This window comes from Anabrus simplex, chromosome 5 (assembly GCF_040414725.1).
Source record: "Anabrus simplex isolate iqAnaSimp1 chromosome 5, ASM4041472v1, whole genome shotgun sequence".
In the NCBI taxonomy this organism is placed as follows: domain Eukaryota; kingdom Metazoa; phylum Arthropoda; class Insecta; order Orthoptera; family Tettigoniidae; genus Anabrus; species Anabrus simplex.
The window spans coordinates 97,605,748-97,627,757 of NC_090269.1; the positions used below are offsets into that span (position 1 = coordinate 97,605,748).

At 38.0% G+C, this 22,010-nt stretch overlaps 1 protein-coding gene across 6 annotated transcripts in view; it reads left to right on the forward strand.

Annotated features, from left to right (window-relative positions):
* Positions 1-22,010, forward strand: part of Sec15 (exocyst complex component Sec15) — a 233,595-nt gene that overhangs the window by 44,168 nt on the left and 167,417 nt on the right. For all 6 annotated transcript variants that reach the window (XM_067147038.2, XM_067147037.2, XM_067147041.2 and 3 more), the window contains exons 3-5: positions 11,486-11,670; positions 20,117-20,218; positions 20,301-20,403. In XM_067147038.2, the coding sequence (XP_067003139.1) occupies positions 11,486-11,670; positions 20,117-20,218; positions 20,301-20,403 (390 nt within the window). The remainder of the gene's footprint in view (positions 1-11,485; positions 11,671-20,116; positions 20,219-20,300; positions 20,404-22,010) is intronic.

Genomic DNA, 22,010 nt, shown 5'->3' on the forward strand with positions numbered 1-22,010 from the left:
ATAAGGCAGCGGGTTACAGGAATAGAATGATGTCCCAACATCACTTAGCACAACACCAAGCACCAAAGAGGGAGGCTGAAAACTTCTCCTAGTGGATCGACTGGCCATCTCGAACCATTAGGATCGGATTTCAGGATTCTCCAAAGTCTTGTTAACACCACACTTGCTCCCGGAGGAGTTCCTGTGACATAAATCAAACACAGCAAAAAGGTGGCACCAAAATGAGGTAAAAGGATTGGAGAACAAAGAATACTTCTCAAACGTAGTAAACTAGTGAACAACAGAACATCACACACACACACAGACATACTTAATTTAATATGAGGCCTCAAAACAAAGAATTGACATGTCAAACAGAATAATTTTTCAGTATTTCGCAGGGTGTCCGACAGGGCTGCATATCACCACCTGTTCTATATAACATTTATGCTGAATATGTGATGAAGAAAGCCTTCGATGACTAGACTGGAGGCATATCAATTGGTGGACGAAAAATCAGTCATCTGTGCTTTGCTGATGACACCACTCTCCTTGTCAGCAGTGAAGATGAACTTGCAGAATTACTAGCAAGGGTAAAAGATGCAAGTTTAGAATATGGGCTAGAGATCAACGTGAGCAAGTCCAAACTAATAATTGACAGAGCGGCACAGATCCAGCTGACAGGTCGATTAAGGGAACTGGAAATGGTAAATGACTTTATATACCTTGGGTCGACCATCTGTGATACTGGAAATTCTGACAAAGAGATTAGGAAACGAATCACCTTAAGGCGTGTTGCCATGAGCAAACTCACAAAAATATGGCGGAGCAGAGCAATTACAAACAGTACGAAGATTAGACTAGTTGATTCTCTTGTGTTCTGTCTTCCTTTATGGTTCCGAGACCTGACCCTCAAGGCAAGAGATAAATACCGTATCAACGCCTTTCAGATGTGGTGTTGGAGAAGGATGCTCCGTGTACCTTGGACGGAAAGAACTACTAATGCATCTATTATTCAAGAACTGAATATCCCCGAACGTCTCTCCTCTCGCGTCATAGAGAGAATCGTCCAATTCTTCAGACACATTGTAAGACGTGATGGTGAAAATCTGGAGAAATGTATCATGGAAGGTAAAGTTTTCGGCAGAAGACCACGAGGAAGGACATCGAGTAGGTGAATTGATCAAGTTCTGCGTTCCACCGGTCTGACTCTTTAGCAGGCTTTAAGAGAAGCTGAACATCATCAAAGTTGGCACCGCTTAATCCAGAATATTGTGTTAAGTCAAATGGGGTCTCGACGCTCAGCAATGAGTTACACGACTTATGATGATGATGATGATGATGATGATGATGGTGATGGTGGTGGTGATACATATCTATATATATATACAGTATGTATATACAGAACTTAAAATAGTAAGTAACCTGGAAATAACCTTTACAATATCCTAAATGTGACCTGACAGATCATAGCTCCAGGCATAAATTTAGGGAAATAGAATAATACATAGCCGATTATTGACCTGACATACAGTGAGCGGTCCAAATATTTTCTATCTCAGTCATCAGCTTCTGAATAAGTTACAAAATTACTATTTACATTTATTATCTCAGTCATCAGCTTCTGAATTAGTTACAATATTAAAAGGCAGAAATGAACTCTCAAAGCCATTTGACATTAATACTGGACTTCGGCAGGGAGATGGACTCTCACCATTATTGTTTAATTGTGTGTTGGAAAAAATCATGCGGGACTGGAATAAGATGTGTCAACCTAACACCAAGATTGGCAGAAAAATAAGACTTAATTGTTTAGCATTCGCTGATGATCTTGCACTACTTGCTAATGATATGGAAGAAGCTAAATTGCAAATAGAAGAACTTGATAACATAGCAAGAAAAGTTGGATTGCAAATTTCATATGAAAAAACAGAAATAATGCCAACCTTCCCTGTTACAGCACCAACCATTACCTTAGCCAATACCAACCAAATGAAAATTGTGAATAAGTTTAAATATCTTGGTGAAATTATAACTTGGAACACCAATGAAAAATCATCAATAGAAAGCAGAACATTTAAGTTAAAAAAAGCACAACGAATTACATGGCCAACGTACAGGAAAATAAATGCTAAACTTCAACATTACTGTTCCATCATTAAACCTGAAGCGACTTATGCTTGTGAAACACTATTTAAATTGAACACCAAAGCAACAACTGATACACTGCAAAAGGTTGACCGAAGGATACTCAGAACAATCATTAATAAAAAACATCAGGTTGATGGACAATGGAGATTATTGCCTAATGCAGTGGTTTGTAGGGAAAGTGAATCTATAATAGATACGATGAGAAAAAAGAAGAATTGCCTTTTTCTGTCATCTTTCTAGATTAAATGATAATAGGATAATAAAACAACTATTTAATTACTTTTGGAAAAGTAAAACAAAAAATAATTGGTTTAAAGAAGTTCAGAATGATTTAGAAGAGCTGATTATTAAAATGAAGCAAATTGAAAATAGAAAAGAAAAAAGGATTCTCAAGAACAAACAAATAAGATTGTCATTAAAAACTGTACAACACAAACAACTTGTCATATCTGATGAAGAAAGGGCAGCCAGGTCAGCCAGAATGAAGAGGTTTTGGGAAAGGAAGAAGATGATGCAAGCTAAAACTTCAGTTAATTCTTTGTTAACGTAAATGTATTTGGATTTGATTTAAGTGCTCCAATGTGGGCGTAAACTATGTAAATAAATAAATAAAAGGATGAACACCTCATAACTTTAGTCGTTACCCAGAGACTAATAGTATATTACCGAAACTTGGCGAGAACAGCATTACCAAGACATTCTCTAAATAAAGCATTAAGTGGCCTTTAGCAGAGAAAGATGTACACGGGTCAATATACTGTTTGAATTACCCCGAACAAAAGAGTGACGGGCATCAAATACTTCATAATTTCCTACGGACCTCGATATCGGGGAGCTAGCTTAGCAGCCTGATGATTGGCCTTTGAACTCACAGGATAATTCCTAATGAAGACAGAATCTCCAACCTTGAAATTACCATCTTTGTGACCCTTATTATAATAACCCTCCACACGAGAGTGAGAAGCAAGGAGATTACAACGGGCTCTAGTCCAAGTCTCATGGATGGAGGAGGGTTCAATAACCTCCAGCAAAAGATCATTAATTGACCAGAGATTGGTTAATGGAGAATTAGGAGAGAACGCAAACATGATTTTGATAGGAGTTTGCCCATGCGATTCATGCTTAGCTGAGTTGAAAACCAAAGACAACCATTCCAAATTAGAGTCCCAACGAGTGTGATCATTTGAGTGATAGGCAATCAAAGCTGATCTCAAGTTGTGGTTAAAACGTTCCGCAAATGAAGGATTTGGGTAGTAGGGAGTAGTAGTAATATGGGTTATCCCTAACCCAATTCAGAACTTCTTAAATGCATGAGAAGTGAACACTGAAGCATTGTCCGACACCAGATACTGGCAAGGACCAAACGTTCCAAAAATCAGTTTCAAACATAAGACAGTACTGTTGGTCGTGGCATTACGCATGGGAAATAACCAAACGAAACGGGAAAATGCATCAACCCAAACTAGTACATATCTACGGCCAGACCGGGAATGCGGAAAAGATCCTAAATGGTCTATAAACAGCTTCTCCATAGGGCTATTAGCTTGTTCAGAGGCAAGGAAATCTAATCGGGTATTCTGAGCTGGCTTATTTAAGGAACAGGCAGTACAAGATCGAATGTACTTACGAATATCTCCATCCATACCCTTCCATATAAAAGGATTTCTAATCTTTGCTCGAGTTTTGAAGATCCCAAGATGACCACCTAAAGGGGAAACGTGGAAATATTTGAAAATCATAGGGACCATGGCAGAAGGAAGAACGACTTTCAGCTTACGATCATTACGAGAAACACAAAGCAGCACACCATCCTTGATGATGTATGGCTTGACTTCCTCTACCTCAGAAATTCTCCGGATAATGCCAGCGAGAGTTTCATCTTTTCCTTGATGCTCACGCAATCCCTGAAACAATTCGGAAATTTCTAGAAGAACAGAATTAGCTATCCTAACCTTTTCTTCTTCTACCAGATCAGTACCAGGGTAAAACATACGACTCAACGCGTCGGCAACAACATTCTCTGAGCCCTTAATATGCTTCACAGAGAACTTAAAAGCGGGAATACAGACGGCCCAGCGAGCGAGTCTACCAGTTGAACGAGGCTTCCGTAAAACCCAAAAGAGAGCCTGATTGTCGGTCTCAAGGTCCAACTCAGAGTGCTCAATGTAAAAATGGAATTTTTCCAAAGCGAACAAGACAGCAAGCGATTCGAGCTTGTACACAGAGAATTTTACTTCCGCAGAGGTTAACGTTCTGGACGCTTAAGCAACCGGACAGTGCTCTAGCTCAGTGTCTTGGAGAAGAACCCCAGCAATAGTGCTCCCAGAAGCATCTGTCTGAACAATAAATCGCTTGGAGAAATCTGGGATAGTTAAGACAGGAGGGTTAGCAATAGTAGATTTTAAATCCTCAAAAGCAACTTGCTGTTCCAATCCCCGAACAAACTTCACTCCTTTCTTCCGAAGATAGTTCAATGGAATAGCCCTCTGAGCAAAATTGGGCACGAACTTCCTAAAGAAATTACACGTGCCAATGAAACGGGTAACAGCTTTGACGTTACGAGGCGGAGGGAACTCGCTTATAGATTTGGTACGATCAGGATCAATACTAACTCCACTAGATGATACAATATGTCCCAAGAACGAAATATGTGGTCCGGCGAATGAGACCTTGGTAGGTTTGACAGTTAAACCTGCCTTCTGAAGACTGCTAAAAACTTCCTAAAGGTGATGGACATGTTGATCAAAATCCTCACTGAATATAATCAGATCATCTAAATAATTGATGAGGAACTTGAATTTGATGTCAGAAAGAACTGTGTCTAACAAACGAGTTAAAACAGAAGCACCCGTGGCTAATATGATAGGAATTCTCTCGAATTCGAAAAGGTTCCAGTCTGTAGCAAAAGCTGTTAAATGCTTAGATTCCTCTGCCAGGGGAATTTGAAAATATGCCTGATTCAGAACTAAGGAAGTGAAGACACTAGCCTTACTGAACCAAGCAAAACACGATTCTAAATCAGGCAATGGGACAGATTTAATAGCAATATTCCTGTTCAGTACCCTATAGTCAATAACGGGCAGAAATCCACCTTGTGGCTTAGGAACCAGAAATACCGGTGACGAGTAGGCAGATGTAGACCTCCGAATGATACCTTGATCTAACATAGCTTGGATTTGCTCCTTGAGGACTTTCATTGGTAAGCTAGATCTTGTACTCGAGGATGTTTGTTAGCCTAAGTTCATCCGTAAGGACATTGGAAAATTCCTTACACAAACTCTTGAATACACTTTGCTTGCTCAGACTTCATATGAGACACATCAGGTAGTGCAACATCAACAGACAACATAGTCTCATTTGACTTGACCTTTCCATTCAAAGGATGGTGATGAAACACAGGGATCAGTATCTTGGGCTGAAATTGAAAATGAATAGATCCTGCAGACAAAGTAAGAATGAGCCCAGAATGTGCAGTGAAATCGGCTCCCAGTATTACTGCACAGGATAACTCGTTGACAACCACAAAGCTGAATTTCCAAGAAAAGGAAGCTATTCTTACAGAAACTCTAAATCTGCTAAGAATACCTAGCTTACTGCCATTCACCATCACATACATAGAAGACACAGGTTCTAGTCTATTAAACTTATTGAAGCTCTTTAACAGTTCATAAAATTCTTTATCAATTAAGGACGCTACGCTCCCCGAATCAACTAGGGCAGACATGGGTACCTTGTTTAGTTTAACATTCAAATAGGGCAGTTGAGGTCGATGAATGGCCTTTACTCGAGTCCAGTCTCGCAAATTACTACGAGACCCAAACAAATGGCTTTCAAACAAACTTGGAAGATCAGAACAAACTTCAGTTTCAGGAATGAACATCGGCGGATGACCGTTAAGTGCGTCCGGCACTCCTTCTGCCACTGTGTTACAAGATAGCTTTTCTAGTCAACTCCTGTTGCCGCGATCACCTCTAGATGATTGGGTACGATTTCGCTGAAGTACAGGACAATTAGGACGTACATGTGTGTTAGACCCACACTCGTAACACGTTCTACGGGCTGAGAACCAGAGTTATTACTGCTAGGTTTAGAAAACTGCCGCCAAGGACAAGCATGTCGTAGATGATCGGCCGATTTACACAGAAAACAACGTCGTGTTTTATCTGCAGAAGGCGAAACAGGGACAGAAGCGCTACTAGATGACAGTCTATCGATATTACGGAGTGAGTCCGCATACTTCACTCCTTCTGCAGCAACACAAGCGTTTTCTAGCTCGAGGAAAGAATAAGGCCTTGATGAAAATGACAAGTAAGACCTATACTCGGGTGTCAGACCTTCAACAATAGAATTCACAATCTCCCCTTCCCAATATTTCAAACGGAAAACTCTTGAAAACATTTTAATGTCCCTAACATACTCTGAGAATGATTCATTACTTCGTTGTACTCTAAATAAATGTTGCTGCACTAGAGATGGTAGTGCTCTGGTAGGAATACATTCATGTAACAGTTTTGCATGGAAATCCCCAAGAGACCGAGCTCGATAGCTGCAGTCGCTTAAGTGCGGCCAGTATCCAGTATTCGGGAGATAGTAGGTTCGAACCCCACTGTCGGCAGCCCTGAAAATGGTTTTCCGTGGTTTCCCATTTTCACACCAGGCAAATGCTGGGGCTGTACCTTAATTAAGGCCACGGCCGCTTCCTTCCCACTTCCAGCCCTTCCCTGTCCCATCGTCGCCGTAAGACCTATCTGTGTCGGTGCGACGTAAAGCAACTAGCAAAAAAAAAAAAAAATCCCCAAGAGAATCACGTTCAGATATAGCCACAGCTATGCGACTGGCTAAGTTTCCAGAAGCATGCGGGTAAATGATTTGAAAAATCAGAACATCTTTGACACCTTATACAGCACTGTGCTCGAGAAATTCAATTAGAGTGCGCAAGAACTAAATAACTTGTTCGATAGAGTCTATAGAATAAGACTTCATCCCTTTAGTAAGTAATTGCAGCGGATGTGGTAGCTTTGTGAAATTAACGACTGAAGAAATATTCTCTACTTTAAGGTTAAGTCAATATTCCACCTTTACAATACCATAAGTTTGTTGTGTATTTATTTAAACAACATTATTAAATAATACGGGACATGTTTCGCCTAACTTGTAGACATCATCAGCCGTAAGATATTCAAGAAAAAGTTTTAAAAAGGACAAGGACAGAACAAGTTTTAAAAAGGACAAGGACAGAACAAGCTTTTTCTTGAATATCTTACGGCTGATGATGTCTACAAGTTAGACGAAACATGTCCCGTATTATTTAATAATGTTGTTTAAATAAATAAACAATAAACTTATGGTATTGTAAAGGTGGAATATTGACTTAACCTTAAAGTATAAGTACGACAATACGGACTTTACGATGAAATTTATTTTATGTAAAAAAAATTCTCTGTCGCACATGAATCATCGCTGGATGAAATTGGGTGACCAGGCGGTGGTTGCGAAATTCCCTTTTCAGTAAGTTCAGCAACTTCAGCAGGCTAATTTTCAATGGAGACAGAAAACAAGCTATCTTCCATCCTCAAAAGAGACTCAATTTTATTCAACCACAAAACTAATAAGTAGAGCCCGGATTTCCATGCAAATGCATGTTTTTCAATAACCTAGCTACACTTCTCAAACTTTGCAGATATTCGTTTTACGACTTAACAATTCCAAATAACCGTCCTTTGTCTGTGCATGTTTGCATGTTTTGCCCATTTTAGGAGAAAATTTATGCATAATGCATATTTGGAAGATTTTGGATTAAATAACGAATATTTGGATGTTTAATATTACATAATATGACTTTTATTCTGATTTTGATGCATATAAATTGTTAACATGCATGATAGTGCCATTTCTGAATGTTAGTGTGCAGAATTTGGGACAATTTTTCCACGTTATAGGCTATATAGTATGTCTATTACTGAGAGATGGAGAGAATGCATTCCTGGCATCCTATGTGGCAATCAAAGTTAGTAGCATACATACGGTACAAGTCCTATAATCCAATTAACCAAATACTTTCTTATCTGTTGCTTGAGTAAATAATGACGTAATTCGGAAGTCCCCACGTCGATATCTAATTCTTAGAAATAAAGGTGTCCCAGTTTTACAGTTGTACATTGCTATAAATTGAACTGTAAATTGTGCATTAATCATTGTTGGCTCATTTTTCGTCTGTTAGACAAACAAAAGAAAACTTGTATCGCACTTCTGTGGCGCCGTGTTACTGGGATAGCAGCTTACAAACTCTGGTTTTTCATTGAGCCCTCTACCGTTATCCTGGAATGTCCTACCCGGAACTCTCGCTCGTCACATGTCTTTGATATCGCAGCAGGCAATCGTTACCAGTTACTGAGGACATTCAAATGTGTCTGCAATCATCGCACGGAGAAGTAGCTGCCGCAGCTAGAGATAAGTTGAACAAATTAATTAGTTCAAATTGTGATTTTGAATTCGTCAAGCTTATAGAAGACGTATTGTGGTGAAAATGCAAAATATAAAATTTGACCTAATTTTGTTCAAATGTCTTCATTGAAGTATGCATCTATCACTTCCTGTGATGGAAAAAGATCATTTTCTGTGCTTAAGAATGTGCTGACAGATAAACGGATGGGCTTAAATCAAGACAATTCAGAAAAATTAGGGTAGTTTCTGTACAATGTTTCAAAAGGAATTGAATTTTGATGGTGCATATTTTCCAGTTTATTGCACATGTTTTGCCAAATGATAGTGCATGAATACATACATTTTTTTGAGATTTGATAGTGCATGGAAATCCGGGCTCTACTAATAAGGTTTTCACATCATTGCCCATACTATCACCAAATAATACCTGAAGATCAGACACATGGTTCCTGTAATGAAGCAGGCGAGCTTTAATACGACGAATCCGCTTTCGTGTGACATCACTTTCACCTTGACTAAACTTCCAACGTGGACTCTATTTGAGACAGAGAAACGCATTCTCAAGAACAATGGAAGGTTGACAGCTCGATAAACTAACACGGTTACGTAATGAGGAACGAAGTAATCTAATATTATCGTCCAATGTGCCGGCAGGAGATACGCCCCTAATACTCGGTTCATATCCCAGCTCCTCGGTTCATAGCAATTCGAAACCGAAACATTCTCGTATCTTATCTTCATTAACGGGTCCCATTGACCCTTGTGCATCTTTACTAGTATCCGTCATATTTGCTCCTTTAAATATGAAAGAATAATAGACAAGATTGAATTTACTGATGGAAACCACGCTCGGCTACCACCTGAGAAGGAGCGTTAGGGCCTAGGGAAACAGGAACATGCCCAGAGAGGAAGCTAGGTGGACCGAGGTTAGGGAGCTTTCCATCTGTAAATTCATCCATCTTTTATTCAATGGTAACAACATATTTACAATACCATAACTGAAGAACCTTTTCAAAGTAATCCAATAAACTCCTATTGGCTTCATATATACAACTGAGAACATAATATATTTTACCCACAGGTAATATAACAGAAACACAAGTAGTACTAGAATATAACATTTGAAAAATACATACTACAAAAAGAAACGGCCTTCAATTGGCTATAGGCCCCTGGACAACGAACCTGGCACATCCGCACAGCACAGCACACACAGAAGCACAACACTAATCCAATTACACACCCATTCGCGGCCACAAGCATTAACCTTTCATTCAATATACACCCATGCAACATTCACTCACGACTTACGCTCCGATGTTCGCAGCTCAGAAGCCTCGGGTTCAAAAGGAACCCCCAAGTAGATGCTCTAGAGAGTGACAAATAAATAATGAGGGTCAAACGCTGGATACAACCAGCCACCAAGACTACGATTGAGAAGGGAAGGGGAGGGAACAGGAGGGGGAGCAACCAATGTAGAAATAAAAAATACACTCAACCCATAGCGCAGGCGCACTTGAAGTGTCTGTAAGAGTCTTTTGATTCTGAGAGCGTAATTAGAAGTTTCTCGTTACACATTTTTTAAAATACATGAAAACATCTGTGATAGTGTGAAACAGCTCTTTGATTTTAATTCTGAAACTTATTCTTTTTTTCAAGCAAATGTATTTTACCTGTAGTGACATTTAGTTTATTATATGTTCTAATGAAATTACTTTTCAGATTCTTCAATCTCCTCTTTAATGAAGCTATTGTTTTCCTAACATTTGCAACATCAAGGCCATCTTCAGTTGCTAAGCATATGTTCTGATCACTGACATTTATGTTCTGATTAGGGCTTTTAATAGACATCTTGTGTAGATTGTCTCTTCATGGGAGAGTCATTTCTTAACTGTCATAGAGAGATATTTGGGCAGATTAGGAAATATGTGGGGAGAATGCTTCTGGTTTTAATTAGCACCACTGTCTTAGTATCTCTACTCTTCCCCACTCACCATAAATGTATGTTGGGTATTCAGCCCGAAGGCTGATTTGATCCTCCACAGTTCCGCCAACAGCTGTCATAGATCGCCTATGCGTCACTGAAGAGGCATACAAGGGAAATGAGGAGTGAGGTAGTTTCCCGTTGCTTTCCTCGTTGAGCCAGAAGTTGCTATTACATATGTCAGCCAAGCCCACTGAAATGCATGCACCAATCAACCCTATGAGTGATATTTTCACACCATTCATAACAGGGATTGGATGCATAAGGAATGGTATTACTAGCATCGCTCATACCTCAGTTACCTTCATATTGTAAAAGCCAAGGATGAGACTGAGACAGGACAATGAAAGTAACAAATTTATTCTAGCCCATACCAGAAGACATAGTGCACTGTGAACACTATATCTCGCCAGCAAAGGTATACCATAAATGAGTCCACTTTTATTATGAAGTCATTGCAAAAATGAATATCACGCATAAAATGATTGAGTCAGTTTTCTGTCTTTTCCCTTTTCACAAAAACACTACTCTCTTTAGGGCATTCGAAGAAATGTCTACCTGAAGACGATTGGTCATATCTAGATCTAGAGCTGGGTACAGAACATGTGGACATGTTGTCTTCAAGCACAATAGTGATATAAACTACTGTTCTTAAGACAACACAACTTGCACTATTCACTAATTGATACATCAATAATATAAACAGTGACAGTGGAGAGCAACATATATTTCCATAACGCGACAGAACAGTAACGCCCACTAATGGCACGTCTCATCCGCTGCTGGCTCAGGCGGTTGTGCTGTTCGGTCGGCTTATGATGAATGGAGAAGAGCTTACACTTCCCCTTCTACAGTATATGCTGTACTCTAACTGGCCAGACTACATCAAATAGTGCAAGTTCTAGTTAGTAAAATGGCATGTTTCAGGGCGAGATTGTACAGCTTGATGCAGACCTGCAGACCTCGGTGAACACTGTGGTCATGAAGGGAGAGGAGCTGGTTCAGGCTCGTAAAGTGGAAAGCAACATCGCATCTGCTATAGAACACCTCTCATTATGTCTTCCCGTCCTAACTACGTACGCCAAGCTTCAGCGCCAAATGAAAGAGAAAAGGTTTGTTTGCATTTCAGATTCTTGAAAGTTTGTGTTGGCTGTAAAAGTAATATTGTTATGGATGATATCTCAGGACTTAAATATAGGTTCATTGAAAAAGAACACCCATATTTTAAAAATCACTGGCAGTTAGAGGAAAGATGGGAGGGTATGCTGGGGCATGTCTGGCATGACAGTTGCGATGGCAACTATGATCCTTGGTCTGAGATGCACTTACATATATTCATACCATAAACAATGTTCTTAATCTATCCCCCAGAAGAAGAAGAAGAAGAAGAAGAAGAAGAAGAAGAAGAAGAAGAAGATCCATTGGAGTGAGATTGAGGCTTGAAGTTGCCAGGGAATATGCTCGCCACTGCCAACTGTTTGGAAACTGAGCATTTGGGGCATTGCATACATCTGCATTGAAATACGGTGGTGCCCTACTTGCATGAAAATAACACACACTTGTTTCTTGTTCATTTGTAGTTTATGAGAGAAAACAGCTCACACTGAGCTTTCTGATAGGTGATCCACATTGTTCTGGCCTGGCTACACTGCACACATGCAGGCGCGCTATTCATCGCGAGGGTTGCATCACCCAGTCAGGGTCAGACGACTTTTAGCAGCAGTTTAAAAAAATCTTCCCTTTCCTCTTCAGCTTGAGACCAAAATCACCTCAACATATCTATCCAACTTGAAGCAGCAATTTTTAAAAATATGGGTTTCCTTTTTCCATGACCCTGTAGTAATATTTTTTTATGCATGTCATTACATGACAGTAAGATAATGTAAGGCATAGAATGTAATTGTTTGAACTTGGGGAAGACAGATATCCTATGTATTCATTTAATTCATTCATATTTCATTGATAGCTTTGAATACCGGACAAGTTGTTCAATCATTTTAACATTCAAATTAACAAAAAATGTGTTCCATTAACAATTTAACGTGTTAACTTACTACATGTTAACTTATTGCTCATTGGCTGTTCATATAACTCCTGTGTACTCTGCCTATATTTCATCTTTTCAGTACCCATATTGGAACATAACAGGTATGATACATCACTGGTACATCCTTGCTCCACATTGGGCTTCTAACACTTTGAAGAAATGGAAGTTTTGTCTTACCTCTTCACAGATCTTTAACATTTCTCTGTTATACTGTATTTCTTCAAATCCAAGACAATGTTTCTTTCTCAGAATCTCGTAAAAAATCAAACCACAAAACTTGTTGACCATCAATGTTCACGTCTTCATTATACTTTGCCAGCCGCAGCATCCGGGTGTACAGTGCCTCTGTGTAACGTCACTGGTTCTCAGGAAATAGTGAAGAGCGAATGACATTCTATTAGCTTCTACAAAAACTTTCTCAAATCTGCAGAATGGCATCAAAACATGCGGGCCTTCAAATTCTTAAAGACCATGGCTACTCAGGGGAAGAGTTACAACGCATCTGCTGTACCTGACGCTTAGTAAAATTAACAGGTTTATAGACAACCGGAATATTTTTGTGGTGGATTGTCATATTGTAAAGACACGTGGAACAGGTATTGCTGGCAAATTTTCAATGAGTTCTCATCTATATTATGATGCCAATTTTATGTTAATGGTTATTAAACATGCAGTAATGAAGAATAATTGTGCAACTGCAAGAAAATACGGCATAACTAAAGCTCATGTTCTGCATTAGCATGAAGACAAAGATAGCTTAAAATGCATACTGTTCAAAAAATGCATTCAGTTGCCTGCAACAAGAACACTTTAGAGAAGTCGAAGGTAACATTGTGTGGTATGTGCGCGAAAAATGCAAGGGTGGAATGGTCATATCCTGGCGCAATGAACTTGTTGACCTTCGACTTCCATGCCATACATCACTAGATTCTGAAGTCGGCTGAAGCTCGCAAGCGAGATATGAGTCCAGTGGGCAGCCGGTTGTACCTGACACTTAGTAAAAGTAACAGTTTTATCGTGAGGAATATTTTCCTGATGGATTCGTATTGTAGAGACACGTGCAACAGGTATTGCTGGCAAATTTTCAACATGTTATCTTCAATATTATGATGCCAATTTTAAGTTCATGGATATTAAACTTGCGGAAATAAAGAACAATTGTGTAGCTGCAAAAAAAGTACAGCATAACTGAAGCCAATGTTCGGTGTTGGCGTGAAGATAAGATAGTCTAAAAATGCATACTGCACGAGAAAGGCATTCACATGATTTCACAAAGCTCTTTCTAAGCCTGATTTAATTTTTTTGGAAGGAAAACATGGGGGTCATCTTGGATTCGGAGAAATATGGTACTTTGTAAGTACTTGAAATTTTCCACTTTCTTCAGTCCTTCTCTTCCAAGTGGTATATCGACTGTTTGTTGGTCTTTCTTCCTTGTTGCTGACATAAATGACCTTATCTTCACATTGAACTTCATCCCATACAATTCCACTGCTCTTGTACTTCTTCCGCTTTATTACTCGATACCATCATGTCATCTGCACTCATCTTGTCTTCCTCAGTCATTTCTGGTATCATCATTACAGGTATATTATTCATCACAGGAAAGAGTGCACCAGCCTGCGGGGAATAATTTTCTTGCACCATCATGGGCGACCTATCAAGTGCTCCGGCTATTTTCCCCTCCTCCGACTATCATCTCTTCGGACCAGTAGAATGGATCAATGCATTTATGAAAACGATGCTTAGTGTCAGTAGCTATACTTGCTTCTATCAATCAATGAATAAATCAGTGACCGCGCCATTAAAAAAAAAAATTAAGCAACGCCGCAATCTTCATTTCACATGTTACATTTGTCATCAAAATGGTTCCTAAATTGCCACGCGACACCTCTCACGGATAATTAAAATGCATCTGTGAATAGTATTTTTTACGTGAGGTCAACTGGGAAACCGCATTTCCTTTTAATAAATTACCAGCGATACCATCCATACGTCGGAATCAATGTTAAGTTGTCCATGTCCATTCATTCGAGAAAGAAAAAAAAAAATATTTTTTAATTAATTCAAAATCGTCTTATCTACCATAATTATATCAGCCTATTTTCAATAATAACCTCTAAATTGTATAAATCTACAATTTTATTCATGATTCTAGAATCATAAAAGAAAATATAATAACAGTCATTTACATCAATCACCTTTCTCTTCTTTCTGTTGAAAAATATAAACCTAAACTATCTACGATCTGATTCAATTAATCCTCTTGCGAAATACTTGTTATCCGCATCATAAAAACAAAGAAAAATTCTCATAATCACATAAATCGTAGGTATCAGTCATATTTGATGAGGATGTAGTCAAATATTCTTTGAAATTAAGTATCTCATATTAATAACGACAATCAATTGGTAAGCAGATAAATTGATATTGATTAAAAAAAAAACAAAGTCCCTAAGCCTTAGAAAAATGTATGATAAATATGCTTAATTAGAGTCCCTCGGCTCTTGTTTTTTTTTTAAATTGCTTATTTTCGTTGATATTGAATTCATATTTTGTCACTAAACAAAGGCATATCTTCCAAAATTGTAACGTCAGCAGTTGCAAGTAAGTTCCAAATATATATATTAGCTCAAAAATGGCTATTTCGAACATATATCGATCATTAAAAGAAAAATATTGGTCAGTTTGACCATGTCATTTGGTAAAAATAATCATATTACATCCTAAAATTAAATGTAGGTATCGTATAATGATCAGTTATTATCGTAGTTCTATCAAAAATTATACCTATCATGATTTATGGTTGCACCTATGTCCAATCAAGTACCATAAAATTCGTAGGAATGTATTTAGTAACATTATTTAATTGTGGTAGAGATTCAAATTATTAAGTCGCTTTATCCGTTAAAATATATCCTTGACACCAAATATCAAATAACATTCATTACAACGTTGACATATTCTCCATGAAGACAACAAGTTTACCCTTATTTATTCCTTATTTTGGAAATTTAATCTGAAGACAATTTACGGTAACCAACATACGAATTCTGCGACATATTTCATTGTATACATGTATCATTAACCCAATATATCTTGCATTACTATTTTAAAGTCATGCCGCATACGTTAAATAACATTATTGGTTAGTAACACATCGTATTTACTACCAAAAATTCATAAGTATATTTATCTCTCCATATACCAATATTAAATATTATAATACCGCGTCATTCATTACCATAAATATATCTCAACGAATAATTATACGTAAAACCACATGAACATGTCGCTCAAATCCTTACTTTCCTACATAAACATAAATCATTCCCATCTAGGCGGCAAATCATCTTAACATATCGTTAATATACTACAGCGGTGCATTTCTGGGTTAGGTTTCATTTGTAATACACATGATCACGTTAATCTGTAAAGGAAACACATGTATAAACAAAATAAGTTAATATTTACTCACATGTAGTCGCGTCGTAATAGTAACCAAGTTTAAGCAACTCAGAAATTATCTTCTTTAAAACGTTACGTCTGGAATATATCACATTGGGTACGTCGTTTCATTTCCATTATGGTTGAAAACATCATTTGAAATCTCTCCTTGTTTATCTTTAAGCATTCCTATATCATGACATTGATTATATACACTCGAAGAATACCTACTCCCATAATGATAAATCAACTAGGATAACCTCATTACAAAGATAGTATCGATTGAGATTTCATCACAAAGAACTTCATAACAAGCTACATACCAATGTTTACTGCAAATATTTATATACTACGTCTACGACACACAAATTTTAAGATTATAAAATACTTCTTTGGAAATTAACTTGCGACTGCCGATGTTAGATGACTGGGTTAGGCTCCGATGTTGTCATCTTAGGGCTGCATAGATAGTCTCCAACATCCGTTACGTCATCATCAGGCGGTAGTCTCAAGACTCGGGCTAGCAGGAACAGCTGGGCGGTCTACGTCGGAAAGTCGGCCTCATCTCCGATTTTGCCTCTCATGTTGTAGCCGTTAGTCATGTGTGAAAGAAACATTTCCAGCATCGTAATTAATGTCACGACCATAGCCTTCAAAATGTACTACAAAGAAACTAGATTATAGTTTTGTATCAGGTAATTATAGCAGAAATTCAATGTCAATTTCCCGTAACAGACTTTAACAAGTAAATTATCGAATTAGCTCTTAATTTTTCATTCAGACAATCAGCATATGAGAAGTCTAATTTGTTTTGGTATTTCGCGACGACCTTCAGTTTGTATTCCGACTACTGTCCAAATATTATTTAATTTCTTCTGCTTTTCCGCCTCGATATTAGGTCAGATATCGGTGTAACTTTAAAAATTCTTCAATGTGCTGGATCTTTAGCTCCTGCTCTTTTATATATCTCACTTTTTCTTCCTGCGAGGACTATTTTCTTCGTGGATGAACTCGCTTCGAAGTCTTGCGTAAATTTTTTTATTGTTCACTCACTTCTTTTTTTAACAATTTTTAAAAACTTTCTGTTCTTTTTTTATCACGGCCGCATGGATCCTTTATATCTTTCTCTAATTTCGTGACCTAGGCATACTTGATTCGCCAAATGAACATCTATGCCGTCACATTCATGGCCTTATTGATTTTATGCGTCCGTTATATATATATATATATATATATATATATATATATATATATTCTGAAATCACGGCCTATTTAACTTAATACATTCGTTCTTTTTAGATGTATGGCTCAATTACATAATCTCTGTGATCTCATTACCGTGCATGGCAAATTTCAACGCCGTATGACATCATTTCTTCCGTTATCAGGACGATGGAAACGGTACAAGAGTAAAGCATTCCTTTGTTCCAACCAGTCTGTTCTCTCTCTTTTCTGTGCTTTCATATTCATAGCACTACATTGATATATCTCTTTCTCTAGTATGCTTCTAGACTCCTTGGTTTTCCACCATTTGCTTCTATACACACTGTTATATGCCTTATTTATATCCAGGAAGACCAGGCAATAGATGCTTATTACATTCATTTTGGCACTCAGTTTCTGACCACAACAATTAGGTTAGTGGTGTTGATCTTCCTGATCGGAAGCCATGTTATTATTCCCTCAGTCTTCCATTTTTTTTAAATGTCGCACTGACATACACAAGCCTTACGGTGACGATTGGATAGGACGGAGCTAGGAGTGGGGAGGAAGCTACCTTGGCCATAACTAAGGTACAGCCTGTGTGTGAAAATAGGAATACATAGAAAACAATCTTGAGGGCTACTGACAGTGAGGTTTAAACTCACATATCTTGAAAGCAAGCTCACAACTATATGACTCAAGCCACACAGCCAACTCACCCGGTTCTATTCTACAAAGTGCTGGTTCAACCATCTACTGGTAAACTGGATGGCAGCTACGGGGGAGGTTAACTACCTGGGGGTGTAAATCAGCTGGTACGTTGGCTTGTGTGCTACCACCTCCCCATAAGCGCTAGGTAGCTACCCTCAGCTAGACACTGATATACAGGTTTGGCTAGACTGAATTTTAGCAACTTCTCGCTTTCGACTGAGGTACTGTGTACCGTTAGATGTATGAAGCTCATTTTGATTGTCTTATTTTCCTGTGCTTGCATCTGCTGATCACCAACAAGCCTAATAAGGGGAGCCTTAAAGTTATGGACAACAATTTATGTCAAGCTTTCGTGAGGTTAATCTGTGAACTTAAAAATCAATACCTAATTCGGATTAAAATCTCAAGATTTTAATGTTTACATTTTCTTACTCCAGTTATAACCTGTCATATAAGGCAGTTTCAGGAAGTATTCTCGTAGTAGATTGGCCAAGGCGCTCGCTCCGAATTATACGGTATGCAGGTTCTCTTTGTCTTTCTAATTTAAATTCAAATTCATTTTCGTTCCCTGCCGTTGTTCTTAACTCTCTTTTACGTGCTTCTATATATGTAAACACACACATCTTCCTGATGGACTTATTGCCTTTGAGCATTCTATCTGCAGGCTTCAATGAATTAAGTATCTCCACAATGCTCTATTTGCAACTACCTTTGTGAATTAAGTATCTCCACAATCCTCTATTTGCAACTAGCTCTGAAACCTCGTTTAGTTCTACATGCTTCCATTTATTGATAATCTATTTCATTCTAATGTTAACTTTATGAAGATACAGATCTGTAGTGATTGAAAAGTTAGAAGATAAAGGTAAAGAACAAGTTGGGGTAAATATCCATTCACAGGAAGAGGGATTTGGGAATGGAATAGTTTCAGATTTCTTTGAAATCATTTACGGGAAGACTAGGTAAACAACTGATAGGGAGTCTGCCACCTGGGTGACGGTCATAAATGCAGATTGGTGGTGATTGGAATTAATCATAACATCCTTTTCTATAAGTAGTGTCCTAGTAGACATGCTTGTGATTAAACATTTCAATGAAATATATTAGCAAAAGAATGCATGAAAAGAGGCATGCGGATGAATACAGGAGCCTATTACAAAAATAAAAGTATTCGGTATAACGAGGACTTGAACCTGCATATCTGTAATTACGAAACAAGCACGTTAGCCGTTATGCTACGAGAACACTTTAGGTAATTCAGATACATATACTAAATTATACCTGGTGTCTGAAAACTGAAAAATTAAAATTAGAAAATTAAAGCCCATTTTGAGATGATTTCCAAGTATGTTTTGATTTTGTGTCCTTGTAGATTTTCTTTGTGAAAGCTTGACATAGAATATGTGATCCCGACGCAGTCGATGCGAGAGGCTGGTGTGACTATTGCAACTCAAAGGAAGCATTAATGTTCAAAATCCTGCAATGCAATACCAATCACTGTTGCGGTATCATGCTTTTATCAATATACTAAGCTAATTTAAGCTGTATGTCATCAGAAATACAGCTAAATGATGTTAAGCTCTCAAAACTTGCTCAGCAGGTAAAGTCTTATCAGACCTTCGCAGTGGCCGATAAATAATGCGCTGGGTCCTACAATTTATGCTGCCGATACCGCTGCGTGGGAGTGGTCGGGCAGAAATATCCTTTTATGCAGAGGGCAAGTTATGTGTTACTTTAACTCGTAGATGGTAGAACCGGCCCAAAATCTTCCCAAACATCTTAGCACATCAGTGTGACACTGGTAGTTTTTATGCTATTCCCTACTACCTTTCTTGAAGATGAAAATAATTACTCCCTTCTTCTAGTCCACTAGGTTCTTCACACTGTTCTCATACAGAATGAAGCAAGTAATGTAATCCATCTTCCGCCCTTCCATGCTTTTTATAGCATCTTGTATTTATTTCATTGTTAAATCCTTTTCCATCTTTGTCCTCTCCTCTGCATCTGAAAATTCCTTCTCTTGCATTTCGGATGCTTTACACTACTCCTCTACTGTTTCCACAGTTCTAAAATTTCATAGACAGTAATATTACAGTACTTGCTTACGAGGAACAATTCTCTTATCAGTTTTGTATGCTCTGTTGTGCCTGTAGATATTACCCGGCTCTGAAAACATTGGAGCAGCTGGAGCACTTGTATTTACCGAGAGTTGCCAACTATCGCTTCTCTCACCAAATGAAGGAAAATATACCAAAGTAAGTTGGAAATGCTATTGCTTAAACTCTTAGTTCAAGTACAGTTCACATGTTTAGGCCATCATATTTTGTTATTTTTCAGGTTGAGGGATAACATTAAGGAAGCCTCCATGTCAGATTTAAAGGATTTCTTGGAAAATATCAGGAAGTTCTCCCCCAGGATTGGTGAAGTTGCCATGAGGCATGTATGTAGAATTCTGCTATATATATATTTATTTAATTTATTTATTTAATTTATTTATTTATTTATTTATTTATTTATTTATTTATTTATTTATTTATTTATTTATTTATTTATTTATTTATTTATTTATTTATTTATTTATTTATTTTATTTTATTTTATTTTATTTATTTATTTATTGCAGTGTACCAAGACTATCATGCTATATGTAGAGAGATACAAAAATGAAGAGGACCTCATAAAAGATTAAACAGAGACTGGTCAGTGAAGGAAGATACCCGGGGGGGGGGGGGGGGTGAAAGAGGAGAAAAGAACAAACAGGAAGACCCAAAACGAGGATAGTCTTCACATCTTACATCTTCATACACTGCTGTCTGCAGTTAGGCATGGTCTCTCATCATCAATTCCAGTTCTTCTGCACTGATTTTTCCTCAGCCTTTCCCACGGATATTCTTTGACTCACTGTCTGGCAAAACCAGGAGTAATAATTTGCTTGTAGGAACAGGTATGGGGTACCTTCACTAAATCACATAGTTTGATAGATAATGACTTTGTTGGTGGCCCTCTCTTACACTTAACCACTAGAAAAGTATACATCTACATAACTTACAATTACAAATACTAATAAATAATAATAATCATCATCATCATTTCCAAACTCCAATTTCCCTGGCGTGGTGTACAAGCGCTTGCCATCTCCTCCTGTCTTCATGCATCTTCTGATCCAGTACATCCTCCCATTTGTATCCTCTCTCCTCCACATCTGATCTTACAGTCTCTATCCAACGTTTTCTTGGTCTTCCCTGTGGTCTTCCTACAAGGTTAAGGTTGAAATATTTTCTGGCAGGTCTTTCCCTTTTCATTCTCATTATGTGCCCATACCACTGAAGTCTGCGTTTCTTTATGACACTGATAATAGGAACCTCAATACCAGCTACTTTCCTATTCACTTCATTTCTGACCTTGTCCTTTCTAGTTGTTTGGTTCATGGTTCTAATGAATCTCATTTCAGTTGCTTGGATTCTACTGAAGTCTTTGTTTAGTAGGGTACATGTCTCTAAACCATACGTGAGGATTGGTACGAAGTAAGTGTGGTACATGATTGTTTTCGCTTTCTGTGGTATTTTGCAGTCCCAGAGAAGATTTCTGACTTGACTAGAAGTTCGATTCTTTCTGTGTCCTGCTGAGTATTTCCTGCCTAACAGTGTTGTCTTTCGATATTGTGCTTCTGAGGTACTTGAAGTGTGAGGCTGATTCGATTTTTGCTACTTCCAGAAATATATTTGAGCTTGTTCCTTCCCTGTTGATGGTCATTTCCACTGTGTTCGTTTTGCTCATCTTCAGTCCAAAATTTTTGAATGTGTTGTTCCATTCATTAAGTTTCTTCTAAACTTCAGCTTCTGTCTCTCCCCATGAAAGCACATCATCAGCAAATACCAGGGCATTTGGTTCACTGTCCATTTTCTTGATAGATTTGATGACCTTGTCCATTACTATTACAAACAGGAGTGGTGACAGAGCACTTCCTTGTTGGACACCTCTCTTTGTTTCAAACCATTTTGATCGTCCATTGCCTATCTGGACACAGCTGTAGCACTTCTGGTATAGC